This window comes from Prenolepis imparis, unplaced genomic scaffold (genome assembly GCF_030444845.1).
Source record: "Prenolepis imparis isolate NDT839.2.m4 unplaced genomic scaffold, iyPreImpa1.0 SCAF_14, whole genome shotgun sequence".
NCBI classification, from domain to species: domain Eukaryota; kingdom Metazoa; phylum Arthropoda; class Insecta; order Hymenoptera; family Formicidae; genus Prenolepis; species Prenolepis imparis.
The window spans coordinates 7,846,816-7,868,489 of NW_028141172.1; the positions used below are offsets into that span (position 1 = coordinate 7,846,816).

At 33.1% G+C, this 21,674-nt stretch overlaps 1 protein-coding gene and 1 pseudogene across 1 annotated transcript; both read left to right on the plus strand.

The window, feature by feature from the left end:
- The first annotated feature begins 384 nt into the window (after window positions 1-384).
- On the plus strand, window positions 385-9,264 carry Ire1 (serine/threonine-protein kinase/endoribonuclease Ire1). Its single transcript, XM_083054083.1, has 14 exons — window positions 385-552; window positions 611-966; window positions 1,215-1,335; window positions 1,410-1,452; window positions 1,649-2,028; window positions 2,194-2,401; window positions 2,966-3,198; window positions 3,431-3,732; window positions 3,830-3,987; window positions 4,656-4,942; window positions 5,123-5,419; window positions 6,025-6,197; window positions 6,382-6,573; window positions 7,450-9,264. Exons 2-14 carry the CDS (start codon window positions 898-900, stop codon window positions 7,852-7,854), a joined length of 2,868 nt encoding a protein of 955 aa, XP_082910209.1. The 5' UTR covers window positions 385-552; window positions 611-897; the 3' UTR covers window positions 7,855-9,264.
- An 11,395-nt stretch (window positions 9,265-20,659) lies between these two features.
- On the plus strand, window positions 20,660-21,669 carry LOC145945611 (uncharacterized; annotated as a pseudogene).
- The last annotated feature ends 5 nt before the right edge of the window (window positions 21,670-21,674 follow it).

The window sequence follows — 21,674 nt, forward strand, 5'->3', positions numbered from 1 at the left end:
CCACCGGTCTAAAAGATCTTATCCCTACTAATCTAATAAAAAATCCCTACTTTTCCCTACGGTTTATTTTTTTATAATTTAATTTAATTTTTATAGTTTTTACTTATATAATTTTTTTTTTTACATAGTATAATAATATTTTCTGTATAATATAATTTCAACGTAATATAATATATAATTATTATACTATAATATTATTCTTGTTTGCAGAGCCTTAAGCCGGGTCTACATTGATCGTAGAATCGTAGATCGTAAGAAAATTGACCAACCACAGTCGATTATTTCAAAAATAATTCTACGATTCTACGACCAATGTAGACCCGGGCAAATATCGGTGCATCAGTGCAGCTAAAAAGAACAAACCTAATATATGTGTATGTGTGAGACACGTGTCTATATAAAATATTCCACAAATTTGCAATTTGCGTATGATTTCGCAGATGACAATGAGAAATGAGATAGCTTCCATTGATTGGGTCTCTTGGAGGCTGAAAAAACTGAATTGAGAATGAATAAAATTTATTTATTAAAATGATTTTCTCTTCGCGTCAGGTATATTTGACAATTTGTGATAAAATCTAAATGTCTTCTATAACAATCATTTTTACAGGATGATCTCGTTCCTATGACATTGTGCTCTAAAGAAAAAAAATAATAAGCGCGTTGTGTACAATTGAGAGATTAACACAAGAATGTGTTTTCCATCTCTTTGTATTTCGGAGAAAGAGGATGTAACAATTGTATCAAATGGTATATATCTGGTTATAAATATTAGCAGAAGAAAACATTGACACATTGTGACATCATTGCATCATTGAAACTGTACTTGTGGTTGGAAGAAGTTTTATATTTACATACATATTGTATGATCGAGGATATTTATAAATATTCTTCACAATGATAAACATTCAGCTGCTTGTTAGTCTGTCAATGTTTGCATTTATTGCAGGACAATCCAAGTTAGATGTACGTAATACAATTTACAATTTCCTTTATTAAAAAATTTATAAGAAATTGGTCCATTTTTTTCATAAATTTATGAAAGTGAATAACAAAAAAATAATATAAAAGTAAAATTTTTTTCAATTTTATGTGTGTATTCTAAATGAAATTTATAAGAAAGCTAGTATAGTTATTTATAGTTATTATTGATACTATAGTTACTATAGTTATTCGCTTATGCAATTAAAATTTGACTTAAATATTTATTATAGAGTCCTAACACTGAACTGGTAGCGGAACAAAACGATACTCTTCTTGTATTTTTTACTCTTGAAGGATTGTTTGTTGGTGTTAGTCAACAATCTGGGGAAATACGTTGGAAACACCATGATGGTAATGGTTTTATTTGATTACATTAGGAAATTAATTGATTTATTTATTTTTATCTATGTACCATTTGATTTCAGAACCAGTAGTCAAAGTGCCTTTGAATCTATCGGAACCTGAAATGTATGTTTTTCTTTATATATATTTATACCTTAAATACATTATGCATAATAATATGAGATTATCAGAAATATTTCATACAATTACTATTATAAAATATAATTATTTATAGTTTTGTGACATTTGTTAAATGTTTATATTTATTGATAAAATGATCGTTGTTTGTGTCTTGTTATTATTAATTACTTTTTATTTCTAGGCCAATCTTTCTGCCAGACCCCAGAGATGGTTCTCTCTATCTGTTTGGCAGAGATACAGAAGAATTAAAAAAGCTACCATTTACCATTCCTGAATTGGTAGCCAATAGTCCTTGTAGAAGCAGTGATGGTATATTATATACCGGTAGGAAAATAGATACCTGGTTTAGTATTGACCCAAGAACTGGTGTAAGAGAACACTTAAGTTTTAATAGTATGAAAAATACTTGCCCTTCGCAAATGCAGAATGCTATTTTTGTGGGCCGCACAGAATATAACATTATTATGGTCGACAGTAAGCATAAAGACAGAAAGTGGAATGTTATAACATTTAATGGTTACTCTGCTGCAGAAATGGAACCTGATGTAACAGACAATTATGGTACGTTATCAATTTTTGTGAAACAATTATATATTTTAAAAATTTTCCTAAATTATTTTGTATGGAATATTAAATATATTTATAACATTTTATAGTATAAGACATATTAATTAAAATGAGACATCTTGTAGTATAAGACATTTTATAATATAAATTTATTTTCAGATTTGTTACATATTACTGGAAGTTCGACAGGTTGCGTTGTGACCTTAGACAAGAGATTAAAAATTCTCTGGGAATTAAATCTCAAAAGTCCAGTGATAGCAATGTACACTGTAACTAAAGACGGATTATTGAGAATTCCTTTCACAAGTGTAGCTGATTCCTTTTTGGAGAGGTTTGCGATGGAACCAAGCAATGACTATCAATTATTGTAAGTTACAGAATATTTAAGAAGAAATAATTTTACATTGAAAAAATTAAATAAAGGAGATTGCACATTTAAGGCTCCTGGGTGCTCACCGCGGCCATATTGGATTGTGACGTCAGAGGCGAAAAAGCACACGTTGAAAATTCATAGATGCCATTTTTTAATGAAAAGATATTTCGATTAAACACTATTTCACATGGCTTTAGTACACTTTTAAAATACCCCGAAAACTATTCTTTTTCCTTGACAATCAATCAACAACCGTAAAATGATCGAGATATCAGACTGACATGCGAAATGACTGCGCATGTGCAAAGAGCAGACGGACTGGGCTTTATAATATTACATTTTACAGCTGTTGATTGATTATAAAGAGAAAAGGATAGTTTTCGGGGTTTTTTAAGAGTGTGCTAAAGCCATCTGAAGTGCTGTTTCATCGAAATATTTTTTTATTTCGAAATGGCATCTAAGAAATTTTAGCGTGTGTTTTCTCGCCTCTGACGTCACGATTTCGACATGGTCGGCAAGGAGCCAGGAGCCTTAAGAATAAATCTTTTCTTGTTGTAGCCCTACCGTGTTTGTTGGAAAGCATCAATTTGGTCCCTATGCGTTACCATCCCTTGTCGACTCGTCCACGACGATATCGAACAACATTGAACACTTATTATTGGAGGGTCCATCATTGACTTCATCTGATCTTCGCGCAGATGATAATAAATTGCCAGGAAATTATGTTTTATACTTTGACATAAATGACGATAATTATCAAAATGTCAAGCACATCAGAAAAAATTTGTTAGGTAATATGATGCAAAGCATAACGGTATACATATAGATTTTATCAGTAAATCAATAATTATTATAATTATAAATATAATTATGATATATTTAATTATATATTTAATTATAATTAATATTAATATTATTAATATATTTAATTACATATAACCAGTGTATTTAATTATAACATATTATAATTATTATGCACATTTCTTACATTTTGTAATTTAGACTATTATAATATATCTGCAGAATTTAGATCACAAAAGCAACTCCTTCAAATAACTGGGCGGTCCGATCCGATAATTTTGGAGTCTTCAATGTTGAATATCACTGAAAAAGAGTTACCTGTTGCCGAGCAGTCGGATATATCAAATGATACTGGGCAAGAAAGCAATGAAAATTGGCAGACAATTATATTAAACATGTGCAAGAAAGTATGGATCAGTCAACATGAAAATAATAGTATAATAATGCTCTTGATGGTATTAGTAGTATGCGTGATTACAGTATGGTATATACGAAGTAAGGAGCAATCTCAGCAACTATTACAGGTAAGATATTTAATGTGTTGCAATCTCAACTTCAGGTTTTAATGTATAATCTTATACGAGCTTTATTAATGTATATATTATTAAATTGATTACTAAGAACTCGCGTGAAAGCAGCCGCACGAGTTATTCTGGTAGATTAGGCGATTCGATTATTATGCCAGAAGATATTGGAGATGACTTAGTGAAGGTGGGAAAAATTATTTTTAACACGAGACAAATTCTCGGCAAAGGTTGCGAGGGAACCTCTGTATTCAAGTAAGCTACAATTTCAATATAATATAATGTTTTTATAATATATTTTTTTAAATATAAATTTAATATAATATAATGTGTTTGTATAGCTAATTTATTTCGATTGCCTTAAATTTATTATTTAACATTTATTATTTCGTTATTTAAGGCTTTTGGGTTCTCGTCGCGGTCATGTTAGATTGTGACGTCAGAAGCGAGAAAGCACATGCTGAAAATTCTTAGATGCCATTTTTAACTGAAAAAATATTTCGATGAAACACTATTTCAGATGGCTTTAAAATTATCCTTTTTCCTTTATAATCAATCAACAGCTGTAAAATGACTGTAATATGAGGCCCAGTCCACCTGGTCTTTGCATATGCGCAGTCATTTTGCATAACAAAGTCTATTACGGTCATTTTACAGTTGTTGATTGATTGTCAAGGGAAAAGAATAGGTATTTTAAGAGTGTGTGCTAAAGCCATCTAAAAGTGCTGTTTCATCGAAATATCTTTTTATTTCGAAATGGCATCTAAGAATTTTTAGCGTGTGTTTTCTCGCCTTTGACGTCACAATTCCAACATGGTTCGTGAAGAGTCAGTGGCCTTACTTTTTATTTATACAAAAAAAAAAAAAAAGATTTTTTAATACCAAAAATTTCTCATTTTATTTGTTTGCTTCTTTCTATCCAGGGGCGAATTCGATGGTCGCGCTGTGGCCGTGAAACGCCTGTTGCCAGATTGTTTTACTTTTGCTGACCGAGAGGTGGCGCTACTGAGAGAATCAGATGCACATGAAAATGTGGTCAGGTATTTTTGTACCGAAGAGGATCGTATGTTCAGATATATTGCACTGGAGCTGGCCGAAGCTACTTTACAAGATTACGTGACGGGCAAATACGACAGAGAAAAGATATCTATGAAAAATATTTTGCATCAGGCTACCTCCGGATTGGCGCATCTACATCTTTTAGATATCGGTGAGTCTATGTAACTTTAATAATTTTGTCATTTTTAATTGTTTATAATTTTAAAATATTTTTTATTGATCGATTTATAAGTTACAATAACTATAATAAATTATAATTAAATGATAAATATACTAAATTATAATTATATATAATTTATAATTATATTATATGATTTCTCTTTGTATATAGTCCACAGAGACATTAAGCCTCACAATGTGTTGCTCTCTGTTCCTGGACCTCGAGGAGAGGTACGTGCGATGATATCAGATTTCGGGTTATGCAAGAAACTTCAGCTTGGGCGCGTATCATTTTCGCGGAGATCCGGTATTACTGGGACTGACGGTTGGATAGCACCGGAAATGTTGAACGGAGAAAGGACAACATGCGCGGTCGATATCTTTTCACTTGGCTGTGTTTTTTATTACGTTCTCTCTGACGGCAAACATCCTTTTGGCGATCCGCTGCGCAGACAAGCCAATATCCTTTGTAAGTGGCAATTGCAATGAAATTAAGTCTGACTCTTGAGAAACTCTAATGCGACAACGCGTGCGCCATCTGTGGCGTAAAATATAAACTCAAGTTTTCCCTATTTCAAGACATATTGCGAAGGAAAAGACGAGAATGGAAATGATGACGGTTCCGAATGGTAAAAATCGCACGGAAAAATGCATACATTTTATGTCTTTGTAAAAAATAAAAAATCAATTATCAAATAACAAATACTTTTAGAAAAACATGACTTTAAAAATTTTTTTTGATACTATTTTTTGTAAACAATTCTTTTATTACTTTATTAAAAGTAAAATAATTATATCCAAATTATGACTTTAATAAAAATTTAACTAACGAGAAATTGGCTATCATGGAATTGTATTATTATGTATTATAGTATATTATTGTATACACATTTAGCGCGAGAGAGAATCATCTTTTGATATATTTATGAATATATTCACAATATATTCATAAATATTATTTATTGAATTATTATCAGTGACAAAAATATGATAATTCATTTGTCATTATATACTTTATCTTTATTTTTCAAATATAAAATATCAATCATCAATTTATTTGGTTTATTTTTGCAGGTGGAGAGACTAATTTGACAGCACTGCAAGGAATATCCTCGAGTGACAGAGAATTAGCATTATTATTAATCAAGGCGATGATATGCAGGAATCCCGCCGAGAGACCTCCAGCTTCATCAATTTGTAACTACCCGATCTTCTGGAATCCAGGAGAGATTTTGAGTTTTTTCCAAGTATGCAAAATGTTTTAATATTTTTGAGGTGCACTTCTCTTTTATATCTATCTATCAACATTATATCTAGTTAAATATGTTTTATTGAATGTTTTATTGAAAAATCTCTACTTTTAAGGAAAGTAATTATGATAATTGATATAACTGGTAATTTTTTATTATTACTGTAATATATTTGTGACAGGATGTTAGTGATCGAGTGGAAAAGGATCAACTTGATAGCCCAGCTTTAATAGCCTTAGAAACTTGCAGTGAACGCGTGATATGCGACGATTGGAGATCGCATATAGATCAGGAGGTAGCAGCAGACTTGCGAAAATATAGAAGTTATCGAGGCGATAGCGTAAGAGATCTACTCAGGGCTTTACGAAACAAGGTGAGTGGCTCGTTCACAAAACTATAATAAATGTAATATACTTGAAAGTGAAGGAAAAATATACAGGGTGAGGAAAAAGTATGAGACCGGTAAAAATATCTCGGAAGGAGTGAGATATAGAACAAAAATGTTAAATACAAAAGTAATAGGATTCAAAGTGGGGCACTTGATGGTGACATTGACCTTGACCTAGAGGCCAAATTTAAAGGTCATTTCAAGGCCAACTTGATTTTTTTAAATAGAACTACCATATTTTTATTTTACATAAATCGACTTCTCACAATATTCTATATAAAAAGTTATAAGAGTAGGATAGTCAAAAAGTGAATAGTTTACGAGATATTTTATACTTTGGTTTAATATAATCTTACATAAACTATGAAATATCTCGTAAAATATTCATTTTTCGATGATCTTACCTTAATATTTTTATGTACAAAATAATGAGAGAAATCGATTGATATAAAGAAAACAGATAGTTGTTTTTAAGAAAAAATATGTAGCTGCTAGTTGCAAATTACAAAGTATCTCGTAAACTATTTATTTTTTGGTCATCCAATCCTTATAACTTTTTATGCAGACTATTATGAGGAATCAATTTATGTAAAAAAATATGGTGGTTCTATTTAAAAAAATAAAGTTGATTTTGAAATGACCTTCAAATTTGACTTCTAGGTCAAGGTCACCATCAAGTGCCCCACTTTGAATCCTATACTACTTTTGTATTTAACATTTTTTTGTATACCCCACTACTGAGATATTTTACCGGTCCCATACTTTTTTCTCACCCTGTATAATGTTTCCTAAGCAATATCCTAATTGTAATTTTCTATATCGATTTGTTATTAATATTAGAATGTCGCTGCGTTTTTTTAGAAACATCACTATAGAGAACTAAGTTTGGAGGCGCAGAAGAGTCTCGGCGAAATTCCTGAGAAATTTACAGAATATTGGCTGACGAGATTTCCATGCTTATTGTGCCACGTGTGGTGCGCGATGCAGAGTTTTCGTGACGAATCAAGTCTGAAACAGTATTATCATTCGCAATATATTTTTCCGAGTGATTACGAAGAGCAACAATTGAGCCAAAGTGTACCAATACATTTAAAGCGATACAGTAATGTGTTATCAATACCGAGCAAAATGCAACGGACCACCGATAAGGTGAATTGGAGTCCCAATCGAACGAAAAATCGCGGTCAGAGGAGAAAGCAGGAGAAGAGGAAGCAGGAAGAGTCCTCGCCGTGGATATTGCAATCGCCAAATGAAATTCAGAAATAGTAAAACAATTATGAATTTAAAGGTGATAAATAATGCGAGAGTGTGTGCAAATTTTATTTGGATCGAAAGAAAATTTCTAGAAATTTTCTATCGGATTTCTCACAGTTCGATACAATCGATCTGATAAAGTTTCGCTTTTGGTTAAAAAAAAAGAACTAAAATTTATTTGAATTGTAGATCTTTTTTTTACACAAGTGATATAGCGTGCATATTTAATTAATATTTCAACATTTTTATATCATTTTTTAAAACAATCTTCCAAAAAATTTGCGTTTTTAAAAATTGCCATTAAAACACGAAATTAATTAGTAGTCTTTCAAATTTTTTTTTCATTAACTTTTTTAAATTTATATATATATATATATATATATTTTAAATTTATTAGATAAAAATAATGATTTCTTGTAAAAAAAAGCTTATTTAATGCATTTTCGCATATCATCAGATAACATAAGATAAAGATTGTCTATCAGCGATTATTGCAATGAAACACTTTTGACATGCACTGTATGCTTAATGTTATATCTTACATATGGTCCACATTTGTTTTGTACAATGAGATACATTATAAATATGTCAATAATGACACAGGTGTCTTAATGCTTGACTGTCATTATTAAACCAATGTTCGTTTAACAGAATTGACAATTTCTACATAAGATAATATTTTTGTTAGTAACGATGGAAATCATAAATGAAAAACGGTAGGCTAGATTAATCGATGCTGAACAAAATGTGTCGCAATTATGATTATAATTATATAAATAATAATTTTTCGCAACATAATTAGATCTATACATATACTACATACAATATATATGTAGTAAGGATCAGGTTAATATTTCTAATATTGCCACTAATACTATCTATTTCTTTTAAAAAATTAAAAATTTTGAAAAATTCGAAGATTACAAAAAATTAATGAAAGAAAGACTACATTAATTTCGTATTTTAATAGCAGATTTTTAAATTGATATAAACTTAAATTTCCGTTACAGAAACTAAATGTTTGCAAAGCGTGGTTATTATATAAAAAAAAAAAAAAAAAAACGAGTAATATACTTTACGAGTAGTATCTTATCATATAATTTTTAATATTTGATATGTTCTCATAAAAAATTCAGAATTTAAAAAAAAGGAAAAAAAAGATAAAAACACCTCTTAAGGGGATGCCGGAGGTATGTTTTTACCGACCGAATGCGAATATAGAGATTATTTTGGGATATCTTTTTATTGACTATACAGATCAATAAATCCTTTTCCACGATTAAAGTACTTATAAAAACGGACCGCGTTAGCTATAATTCCATATATAAATCATATAAAAATCAAAAATTACAGTTTTGTTATCGGCTTCTTTCATGTCAGCTCGTAACAATACTTATTTAATAAAAATAGTTCTGCAGTTTATCTGTGCATAAAATATAGTATACGCGATAGGGTTAACATGAAGAAATATTAGTAAACAATAAAAAGTGAGATTGCAAGTATAATAAAAAAGTTATATATTAAAAACATTTTCACGCATATGTGTGTGTATATGCGTATACGTGCATATGTTTGGATATGTGTGGTGCTAACCTATCGTGTGTATATGTGTATACGTGTATATGTTTGGATATGTGTGGTGCTAACCTATCGGAGTTCGGCCGTCACTCCAGCATCCCCTTAAAAGGCTCCTGGATCCTCGCCGCGGCCATGTTGGATTGTGACGTCAGAGGTGAGAAAGCACATGCTGAAAATTCATAGATGCCATTTTTTAATGAAAAGATATTTCGATTACACACTATTTCAGATGGCTTTAGCACACTTTTAAAATATCCCCCCCGAAAACTATTCTTTTTCCTTGACAGTCAATAAATAACCGTAAAATGATCGAGATATCAGACTGTGACATGCGGAATGACTGTGCATGTGCAAAGACCAGACGGACTGGGCCTCATGATATTATATTTTACAGCTGTTGATTGATTATAAAGGAAAAAGGATAGTTTTCGGGGTATTTTAAGAGTATGCTAAAGCCATCTGAGGGTGTGTTCAGATTCCTTACTCCGAGTAAAAATATTTACCCGAATCCGTTCAGATAGCATCCGAGTAAGTATTTTTTGACTCGATAAACTGCGTTCAGATCGGTGGGTTGAAGTAATCGAGTTAACTCTAGAGTCAAATTCTGAACCTGCCATTTTTTGCCGATCAAAAGAGTTACTCAGCGTATTTTGGCAGCAAGCTTGAAAATGATACATTCAAGCCGAAACGTGGCTGATTGTGAGATCACTGAGATAAATGTAGAAACGGACCCGACTCGCCACTACTAATTAATTAATTAAAAAAAATATAATAATATAAATAATAAAATATAATTATTAATTAATTTAATTAATTCTTCCTCCTTGTTACTATTTTCCTGCGTCTCACTGAACAATAATCTGAACAGTTCACTCGCATAAATAACCGTAAAAATAGTATTTCTTTGACTATCCATCTTTGTTTATCTCTCACCACTTTATCTAACACAAAAAGTAACTTGGACCGTTCAGAGCCACAGGCTTACTCGGAGTAAACTGGTCGGGTTAGAGTCGAAACTCTAAACAATTTTAACCCCAGTCGTTGGGTTGGGAATCTGAACACACCCTGAAGTGCTGTTTCATCGAAATATTTTTTTATTTCGAAATAGCATCTAAGAATTTTTAGCGTGTGTTTTCTCGCCTCTGACGTCACGATTTCGACATGGTCGGCGAGGAGCCAGCAGCTTTAAAAAAGAAATTTTGTACAAAAAAGTGTTATTTTAATATGTATTTTATTTATTTAAAAAGTTGTATAAAAAGTATTGCTTTAATGCAATTATTTTATTGCTTAAAATTACTTTTTAACAAAAGTATCAGAAATATGGTGATAATATCAGAAAATTGTGTCAAATATTAAGAAGAAATAATTATACTACAAATTTAATTCTTTTATTATTATATATTTTAGTATTAAAATTGTTATATTCTAGAAAGAGTGTTACAAAACAATGCTTGTTTATACAACTTTTTACATATAAAATATATTAAAGTAACACTTATATATTTTGTTAAATAGATGCGTAGACGTTTGGTGCCTTTGATCTCTTTTTTTTTGGAATGATAGTTTCTTAATAATTAAATGCTCTTTTATTATACATACCCAGATAGCAAAATGTTAGCAGCATGTCGGCAGTATGACAGCAGATCTAATCATGACTTTACAGCAGATTCCTATCCACTGTGTCCGCAATTGATGATATTCTGCTAGCATAGTTAGTAAGCAAAATCTGACAGCAGATTGGCGGCAGAAACCGAGCAGATCTGCACATATAGTTTGATGGCAGATTGGCGGCAGAAATCGAACAGATCTGTCAAACGCAATCTAATAGCAGTTGGCGGCAGAAATCGAGCAGGATCTGCACAGTTCCTTGCCATTTGAATATATATCCCAGATAGCCAAATCTGTCAAGAGCATGTATTAAAACTGTGTGCTATATATTTTTGCCAGCAAAAAAACTGCAGATTTTATACAAAACTTGTTATATCAGATAATGATAGCAGAACGTTGGCAGAAATGTTATAAAATCTGCTGACATAATTTGGCAGCAAGTCAGTAGCAGAAATCAAGCAGGATTTGTATAGAATTATCATAGCAGATTGGTAGTAGAAACCGAGCAGGATTTGCGCAACGCAGTTTGGTGTCAGATTGACGGCAGAAATCGAGCAAGATTTGCGCGCGCACAATCTGATGGCAAATTGACAACAGGATCTGCATTTTGCAGTTATTTAATAGTTCCTTCACCTACCGCTATGTGATGTATTTTCTCGCAATCAAATTTCTGTTAAAAATAGATATAAAGTCTGCAAGTCGTGGCTATTAATAAAAGATCAAAAGTATATTTTTCTATCAGTTTAATTTTTGATATCTGACAAGTCTAACATGAGAATATTAAACTTATTAGAATCAATAGGATATACATGAAAAATTATCCATTTACTTTCTATTTAAAGCATAAAGCAGAATTTAATTCTCATATAAATTATATCTTAAATTTTATAAATTATAAATTAAATTATTTTTACAATTTATTTTATTAATTTAATTAATAGATTAAATTGAACATTTAATTGCTATGTGAGATATAACTACATACAATATAATACTTATATGTTCAAATGGCAAGGAACTGCAGATCCTGCTCGATTTCTGCCGCCAATCTGCTATTAGATTGCGTTTCACAGATCTGCTCGGTTTCTGTCGCCAATCTGCCATCAAACTATATGTGCAGATCTGCTCGGTTTCTGCCGCCAATCTGCTGTCAGATTTTGCTTACTAACTATGCTAGCAGAATATCATCAATTGCGGACACAGTGGATAGGAATCTGCTGTAAAGTCATGATTAGATCTGCTGTCATACTGCCGACATGCTGCTAACATTTTGATAGGAATTATCTTACTCACTTATTCACTCATTCATTTGCTTATACGCGAGCGTGCTTATCACATATTTGTTATTGTTAAGGTTTCTGGGTCCTCGCCGCGGCCATGTTAGATTATGACGTCAGAGGCGAGAAAGCACACGCTAAAAATTTTTAGATACCATTTTTAAATGAAAAGATATTTCGATGAAACACTATTTCCAGATGGCTTTAACACATTTTTAAAATACCTCGAAAACTATTCCTTTTCCTTGACAGTCAATCAACAACTATAAAATAATCGTGATATCAGATTTTGTCATGCGGAATGATCACGCATGTGCAAAAAACCAGATGGACTGGGCCTCATATTAGAGTCGTTTTACAGCTGTTGATTGATTATAAAGAGAACAGGATAGTTTTCGAGGTATTTTAAAAATGTGCTAAAGCAATCTGAAATGCTGTTTCATCGAAATATCTTTTTATTTCGAAATGGTATCTAAAAATTTTTAGTGTGTGTTTCTTGAATCGATATGGTGCGCTTCTGACGTCACAATTCCATCATGGTCGGCGAAAAACCAGGACCTTTAAAAGAGTTTATCAGTAGTATCAGGAATTTTAATAGAATTTTGGAATAAGAATTTGCATTATTTAATTATTTTAATGTTATTGTAAAGATATCATCACATTAATGCACATTGTATAAAGACATTTTTCACCATTTTTAGAGTTATGCTTTAGACTTTATATATATATATAATATATAATTTTAATATATATGGAGTATTATAAAGTTGATTTATTAAAGTGTCCGAAAGAGCGAAGATGCATTTATATTAGTTGAATGTTTGTTTAATTTTCAATATTCTATAATTTATATAATATGTATGTATATATTACATTAAATTCTTTGGCTAAAAAAATGTGCTTCTTAATAATTAAAAATATTTAATATATAATAGAGAACTATAAATGTGTAAAATATAATTTGTTATATTTTCTTTACAAACTTGATAATATTAGAAAATAGAACTCTTGAGTAAGATGTTTGTCTCTTTACATTTATTTACAAAAAGTATAGAAACATGAACTTAAGTAAAAATTTGAGAAACTTAAATTGTTAATTTTGACTTTAAATTTAACGATGTATTCTTATAGTGCTATTATAAATCCGGCCTAGAAAACATTAGCTACCTAATCAAATATTCGTTAGGCAAGGCTGTTGGTGTTTTCCAGCAACAGTCATAAACTGTTAACTTGTAGCTGGAACACTGCTTAGTTTTTTTTATTTCACCGCTAGAGTGCAGGACAGTCACTTTACATAGCTTTTTCTGTTTTAAGTTTTTAAAGTCTTTTTTAAGTTCTTTTAATGCTTAAAGTTGTTTAACTTTTTAACTTTACCGCCAGAGTGCAGGGCAATCACTTTACATAGCTTTTTCAAAGCTTTTAAAAAGTTTTTTAGAAATTTTTTCAGTTAAAAAGCAGTTGAAAAGCACTCGTAGGCTAAATTAGGTTCTTGGAGCGTGCTTTTAACGCTATTAGCGTGCTCTGTTCTTGTTCAACTTTCAGTAAGTAACAGATAGAACGACGCTGTCAGCGCTAATATAGCGTCTCCCCGAATACGCCTATAGTTATATCTTATGTCTCATGTGAAATATCACTTACGCGGATTAATCATCATGCTGGGAGATTTTGGTGAATTGTATTTGCATAGGCGGCCAAGGGTGTAGGCTCTGGCCCACTCTTTAGCCCACCCTAAAATTATGATGTCCCATTCTGTCCAAGTTATATAATATAGTAAATAAATAATTTGGCTCACCCATATAAACACTGGCCCACCTGTGGTCCACCTGCATGAATAGTTCTGGCGCCGCCTATGTGTATTTGTAACCTATCTGTCGCGCATATGCAACAGATCTACGTGCATTACAATCCACATATTTTATATATAAGTGTCGCGAAATAAATTTATCGATTAATTATAACATTTTTGTAATATTTCAATTATTGCTGATAGTATAAAATAAAGATATTTATACTTAACATCCATTTCGTTTTATATTTCACCGACTCTTTTCAAATCTTTTCTTTTCTTCTTCTTTGCATTATGTGGCACTTTGTTGGGCTGCAGCCCGCTATTTGGCCATGTTGAAATATGAAATATTTTCTTCTTCTTGTTATATATGGCTCTTAGGCCGGTATTCATAGTCCGTTCTTATTTCAAGACCGTCTTAAGTAATGTCTTAAGATGCAAATACGGCTCTGTGATTGGTTAATCACATCTTAAGATTGTACTTAAGACAATCTTAAATATAAGAACCGACTATGAATACCGGCCTTAGCCAGGCTCTTTGCTTACTATACGGCCCGTTGTATCACTAAGAGAGAGTTATGGTTGTTATTGGCTATTTTATACTTCTTTCTTCAAGTTGTTTATATGCGAGCGTTGTCATTTGTTTCAATGTTTTCAATGTTCTCGACTGGAGATTGAGAGAATGAGTTATCGGCAAATGTAGAGTCTTATTCGTTAGGGTGTGTTGTACTTGGATGAGTGCGTTATTGTTCGTTTGAAGAAATATCTTTAGATTTGCAGTTTGTTCAAGAAGGATTGGAGAAAGGATATAATGTCCGGAGTAGGGGTTTGTAAGAGATGGTGTATATCATCAGGGGGAGGTTTCTTAGTCTTTTTCGGATAGTTGAGACAAAATTGGCTCTGTCCTTGTCATATAAGGGACAGGACCAGAGAATATGATTAATATTTTGCAGAGGATACTTGCAGTCGTACGCTGGGGAAGAAACAATTGTAAGCTCGTTCACTTTCGCCACGCGGTGTTGAAGGAAAGGAGTAGAAATTTGGGTAATCTGATATTGATCACGTTATATTGTCAGTAAAGGAATTAAAGAGCTATCCCGTTTATTAACTGCGTTGACAAAATTAGAGACTATAACAGAAATTTCGGATATCCGCACTTTTCGCTTACAAAAATAAGAATTCGATATGATAGAGACAGTCCTTCGCTCACAATTCTATATACTACTTATTCGTCAGACGGTCCTTTGCTAACTGCTGTCGCTTTGAATAGGCCTCGATCTTGCTCCGAAAATTCACACAGCAAAAACAATGAGATTCGCATTCCATACCATAGATGGAATATCGATACGCTTTTTCGCTAAAGTTTGATGAGGTGCCTACATAATGTTAAGTTTATATAGGTTAGCGTTTAAATTATAGTGATTACTCCGAATTCTACATGCTGTAACAATTTCATTTCTATTAAGGCTCGTTTTATGAACCAAGGCTTAGAAGTGAAGGATGGGTACAGTCTAAAATATTGCTTCCCGGTTGTTTTGGCTTGATCCAATAGAATTTGCGAAGTATTGGACTGAAGTTTAAGCAGAGCATTGTGGTAAAAGTCACTGGGAAATCGAGACATTTAAAAGAGTTCTGTATCTGATTGCTCTTTTCGCTAGATGCTCTGCAGTCTCGTTGCCAAGAATGCCCTTGTGGGACGGTATCCAAATTGTGGCGTCTTTGACTCTCGCCACTTCGAAATTGGCAATGCGCCGAGTGCATGGCTTGACAGGCCGTGGCTGAACAGTTGAGCGGCGGATGCAGAACTCGAGCGGTGGATCTAGTTTGCTATGGAAAATAATTTTGCGATCGCCGCTTAGAGCGCAGGTTGAAAATCTATTTCCCATAAACAAAAACTATCACTGGGAGTATAAAAGGAAGCGACAAACCATGCAGTCGAGCATTCCCCGGCTGGATGGGATAAGACCCAGCATTTTTGAATTTCTAAAAAGTATCGAGATCTTCGAGATACATCAATGCCGAGATCTTCGAGAACTAAAAAGCACCGAGATCTTCGAAATACATCAACGCCGAGATCTTCGAGAATTAAAAAGCACCGAGATCTTTGAGATACATCAACGCCGAGATCTTCAAGAATTAAAAAGCACCGAGATCTTCGAGATACATCAACGCCGAGATCTTCGAGAATTAAAAAGCACTGAGATCTTCGAGAAATTAAAAACGTCGAGATCTTCGAGAGATTATAACACCAAGAACTAATTCAACAACATTCCACGAATAAGGAAAGATCCTCGGCTCCTGCCGAGGTCTCCTCGAGTCCAGCGACTTCAGCGACCCGGATCTCCGATACAATTTCTGCCATGGAAATTAATTCCCATTGATATAGGGGATACAGCTTTAATTGCCCAAGCAGCAGTAGCGAAGTCTCCTAGCAGAACTCCGAATAATTCTCCACCACCTACGCCCAGGGTTATCCGTTTCCTCTTCAAGAACAGCATAAGGAGCAGTCTACACAGACTGATCTACGAGAAACTAACACCGAGGAAAAGAAAGATCTAGGACCTCTCAAATATACGAAGACTCTTCCCAAAATATCTTTCCAAGAAAAAATTATTTAATGTTATAGTTATTTAATGTTATGAATGTTTAAGTTTTAAATAAAAAAAAATAAATAAATGTAAAAAGAAAAAAATATATAATAAACTAATATTAAAAAGTTATTCCATCCACAAGACAAATGATTTTAATTTTGAGATTGAGTGAATTGGCTGTTTTAAGTTTATCTTTTAGTGAGAGGATTAGCGAGTTGTGGTTTTTGTTTGGAGAGGAGGAAAGCGATTTAACAGTACTTAGTGAGTCTGTAAAAATTGAGGAATCAGAGATTTTCTTCGACAAGATAAAGTCAATGCAACAACCAAGGACTATATAGCTTCACCTGTAAAAATTGAAGCAGAAGATTGAATTTTATAAGTTAACTGGATATTAAGAGAAGGCGAATAGATCGCGAGTCCCACATAAATTCCAAATTCTAGCTTAGAGGCATCTGTGTAAAATACATGTTTATTAGTGATTTGATGCTGGTATGAAGAGAGAAAAACTATTTGAGGAATTGGAGTTCGTTCAATCTCTTCGACAAGTTTAGAAGAAGTTATCTCCGTGTCTGGAAGAAATAGGTTGATATCATAATGATATGTATATATGTATATAGGAGGTAGCGCGCTGAGCTGATAATTTTGAGTTTAAATTTTTTGTTTTAAGAAAGCTTAATAAATTAAGAAAGCTTTGTAAAGTAAGAAGTTTTCGGATAACTTATATCTGTCGTTACGTATAAGAGAGATCTGAAGATCATAAAGTTTATCGATAAGAAAGCTGGATTCATTTGAGAATGATTTCAGGATAAACTTAGATGTAAGATACAGAAAACGGCAGTCTAAAGGACTAATCGCGGCTTCAGCCAATACAATGTTAGAAGGGAAAGATTATTGGAAGCCTAGACTGAATTTTATTATTAACCGGAAGTATGAAGCATCCATACTCCATATTACTGCGAATTAAGGCTTTGTATATGTTAAGATGTCGGGGATCTGAGCCCCACCAGATACCTCTAAGTGAGCGAAGAATATTTGTTAATATGGAACATTTATTAACTAGGTAATTAATTTGTTTGTGACCATTTAACTTAGAATCTAGAATTACTTCTAGAAATTTGTAATAAGAAGCGAAACTGAGACTTTCACCGCAAATATTAATTGTATACGAGGGCAGTTCGATAAGTCAGTGACTTTTACAAGATATGGCACTCAAATCGCAATCTAATTTTATTTCTGATATTTACCATCTTATTTAAGTATACACACCAAGTTTCAAGTAGATCTGTCAAATAGAAATTTTTTGACAGCGTTCTAAAGCGGACAAGTTTGTGTTTTTTGCTAAAATGGAAAAAAGTGAATTTCGTGTGCTAATAAAACATTACTTTTTGCGTGGAAAAACCATTAAGGAAACTGAAGAAAAGCTAAAAAAGTATTATGGGGACTCTGCTCCGTCGCATGGAATGGTTCACAAGTGGTTCACTGAATTTCGTTGTGGTTTTTGGTCGATTGTGAGCAAGCGCGGCACCCATCTGGCCGACAGCTTCTTCATGCCCAAATGTTTATGCAAGATATTAAAAACACGTTCGTTTGAGATGTTTACCATCTTGGCTATCTCGCGTATCTTCACTCGACGGTCGTCCAATACAATATCATGGATTTTATTGACTGTTTCTTCAGTTGTGACCTCATTCGGACGTCCCGGGCGCTCAGCATCATTCGTGCTTGTACGACCACAACGAAATTCAGTGAACCACTTGTGAACCATTCCATGCGACGGAGCAGAGTCCCCATAATACTTTTTTAGCTTTTCTTCAGTTTCCTTAATGGTTTTTCCACGCAAAAAGTAATGTTTTATTAGCACACGAAATTCACTTTTTTCCATTTTAGCAAAAAACACAAACTTATCCGCTTTAGAACGCTGTCAAAAAATTTCTATTTGACAGATCTATTTGAAACTTGGTGTGTATACTTAAATAAGATGGTAAATATCAGAAATAAAATTAGATTGCGATTTGAGTGCCATATCTTGTAAAAGTCACTGACTTATCGAACTGCCCTCGTAGGTGAGAGGATCTTTACGATTCCTCGCAAATATGATCTGAGCCGACTTGGAGGAAGAGATGCTCAAACCTCGAGAACTGAGGAAAAGTGCAAGTTGTTTGACGGACTTTCCTATTTTCTTTAGAGATTGATTAACATCAGAGGAGCGCATGTAAACGGCAACATCATCAGCAAACTGAATGAGTTGGCATTCTTTGAGAATCTGTTATCTGCATTTGGCAACATAGATGCTGAATAAGAGAGGACTTAAAATGGATCCTTAAGGGACCCCTTTAAATGAGTAAAGGGTCTCGGAAACTTTTTCATTTACAATGAACTGTAATTTTCTATTGTATACTCGATTGTGAATAAAGGTGCAAATATTTACGGGAATGCCCAACTCAAGTAGGCCAGAAATTAGTATGTTGGGGATGACGTTGTCAAACGCTCCTTCAATGTCTAGAAAAACACAAGCTGTTGATGGCCTCAAGACAAAACCGTTGAATATATCAGCGGTGAGGATGCCAATATTATTGCTACAGAATTTTTCTTTTCTAAACCCATACTAACAGGAAAGGAGAAAATGGTTTTTTTATCCACCAATCTAGTCTGAAATATATAAGTTTTTCTAGCAATTTGAGACAGCATGATGTTAGTGAGATTGGGCGTAGTTTCTTAGGGGTAGATTTAAGGATGAGAAAGACTAGCGAATGTTCCCATGAATCAGGAAAGAAGCCTTCTTTGATAATATTGTTGAAGATGTCAACTAAAATCGGTAAGTAGCAGTCGGGTAGAGAAGAGATGATGTTAAAGTCGATTTGATCAAGACCTGGAGAAGATTTAGTTTTAGCATGCTGGATGGCTTTCCTGATTTCAGCTACATTAAAAGGATTGTTAAAAATAGTGCATAATGGATTATTGCTGCTGCTATGAAGAGAGAGAAGTGAATGTTGAGGAGCATTCGGAGGACATAGTGAATTGATGATTTTTTCTGTACTTGGTGGAATCTCAAAGTTAGAATTACATGGGTGAGAGGAGAATCCTAATTGTCTTTTTTTGAAACGTTTGATCATGTTCCAGATACGTGAGGTTGGGGTCTGACTGTTTAGCGAGTTGCAAAAAGCCTTCCATCCGTTTCTTTCAGATTTTTTCAAGATACACCTCGTAATGGCTTCCTGATGTTTAAGTTCAATGTAGTTTTGAAAAGTGGGATTGGATTTGTATTTATGAAGAGCCCGTTTTCTAGCCACAGCGGCTTCGTCGCATTCGGGATTCCACCAGGAAGCCGGTAGATGCGATTGTTTGGTCTTGGGGTTTTTGATCCGAGAAAGAGTTGAGTTTACATGTACTAGAAGAGAATTCCAAATATTATTGATAAAAGTTTCATATTTTTGAATTGAATCTAGAGAGGATGTCTCAAAATGATTCTGTAGTCGTGAAAAGTTACGGTGCAAGTTTAACTGAAATTTTTTTTTTGTTCGCGGTTTAGCTTAATCTTATGTGAAAAGAAAGATCTTCTGTTAATGTAATAATTGACGTTAATGGAAATTGGGAGATGATCGCTATTAAGAGAATCTGAGAGAGTGCACCAAGTGCAGCCGTGCAATAGGGTTGGAGAAACAAATGTGAGATTTATAGCAGATCTTAAATGATTGGGTCGAAAGATAAAAGTGATTGATCCATCATTAATTGGGGTATAATAAGGCCGGATCTACAATAGGTGTAGTAAGCTTTTAGCCTTCTGCTTTAAGCCCTAAAGTGTGACGCAATTTCCGGTTAAAATTGTAACCCGCGCTGTCTGAAGCTGTAATCTCTAAGCTTTAGCGAGCTGGCCAGATCCCAGCTCGCTTAAAGCTTATGACTTAAAACTTTCGACCGATATAATTTGTTTTTAAAAGGAAAATCGCCGAGAAACGCGTATAAATTTGTTCGTCACGATGTCGGACATTGACGAAGACGATGGTATTAATATCGACGACGAAATTTTAATTGCAATTGTGCAAGCAAATTCTTGTTTATACGCAAAAAGTGATCCTTTTTATAAAGATAATAAAGCTAAAAAAATGAAATGGGAAGTAATTGCCGAGAGTCTGAATTGCACAGGTAGGTTAAAATATTTTATTTCTTTTGAAAATGAAACTGTTGAATATCTTTCTTAATATTTTTATTTTGTAGTTAGTGAAGCAAAGAAGCGTTGGGATTCTTTGAGGAATCAATTTAGTAGAAAGTTAAGATAACAAAAAATGCAGCCATCAGGTTCTGGACAAACATTAGAATGGCCTTTCATGTCATGCATGTCATTTCTCAAATTTCACATTCAAAATAGAAAGTACGTATATTTAGGTTTTTTAAAAAATACAAGTATGTAAAAAGCACAATAATGAAGATATTTTCATAATTTTATTTTTTGGTTTGTCTGTTGTTATAATAAAGTCTAATACATTGAAACAGATTTAATAGATTAATTATTATTTTCTTGCATATGTAGAACAAGAGGCTCATTACTGCAGACTACATCCTCCAGATATAATGAAATCTCTAGCAGTTGCTCAATTAATTCATCTGTTTCTCGATCATCTACTCAAGTCGTTGCAACTCAGTCATCTCCAATCTCGTACACTCACTCTGCTGAATCTTTTGACTGGAATGATTGCAATACATCATTAGCCATTGGTATAGTATTATCTTTCTGTTAAGGAATACGCCCGTTAGCGACCTTACCGACACACACACACCGGAGACACTCTCAACACAGAGATTCCCTGTACTACACCCTCTACTTAATAAAGAGATACAAAGAGAATAGCTACTGTATTAAGTATATTTAACAACACCATAACATGGTGTCAGAAGTGGGATCCCTCTAAAATATAACAAGAGGTTAGTAAAGTTACTTAACACTTGAAAGACAGTGTAAGAAAGATCCGTACACAAAAGTAAGGTTAGAATACA

Excerpts from the sequence above, each read along its gene's own strand:
- Ire1 (XM_083054083.1), top strand. The coding sequence starts at position 898 with ATGATAAACATTCAGCTGCTTGTTAGTCTGTCAATGTTTGCATTTATT. Across the intron at positions 1,336-1,409 it reads ACGTTGGAAACACCATGATG|AACCAGTAGTCAAAGTGCCT; the intron begins GTAATGGTTTTA and ends ATTTGATTTCAG. Across the intron at positions 6,198-6,381 it reads AGATTTTGAGTTTTTTCCAA|GATGTTAGTGATCGAGTGGA; the intron begins GTATGCAAAATG and ends TATTTGTGACAG.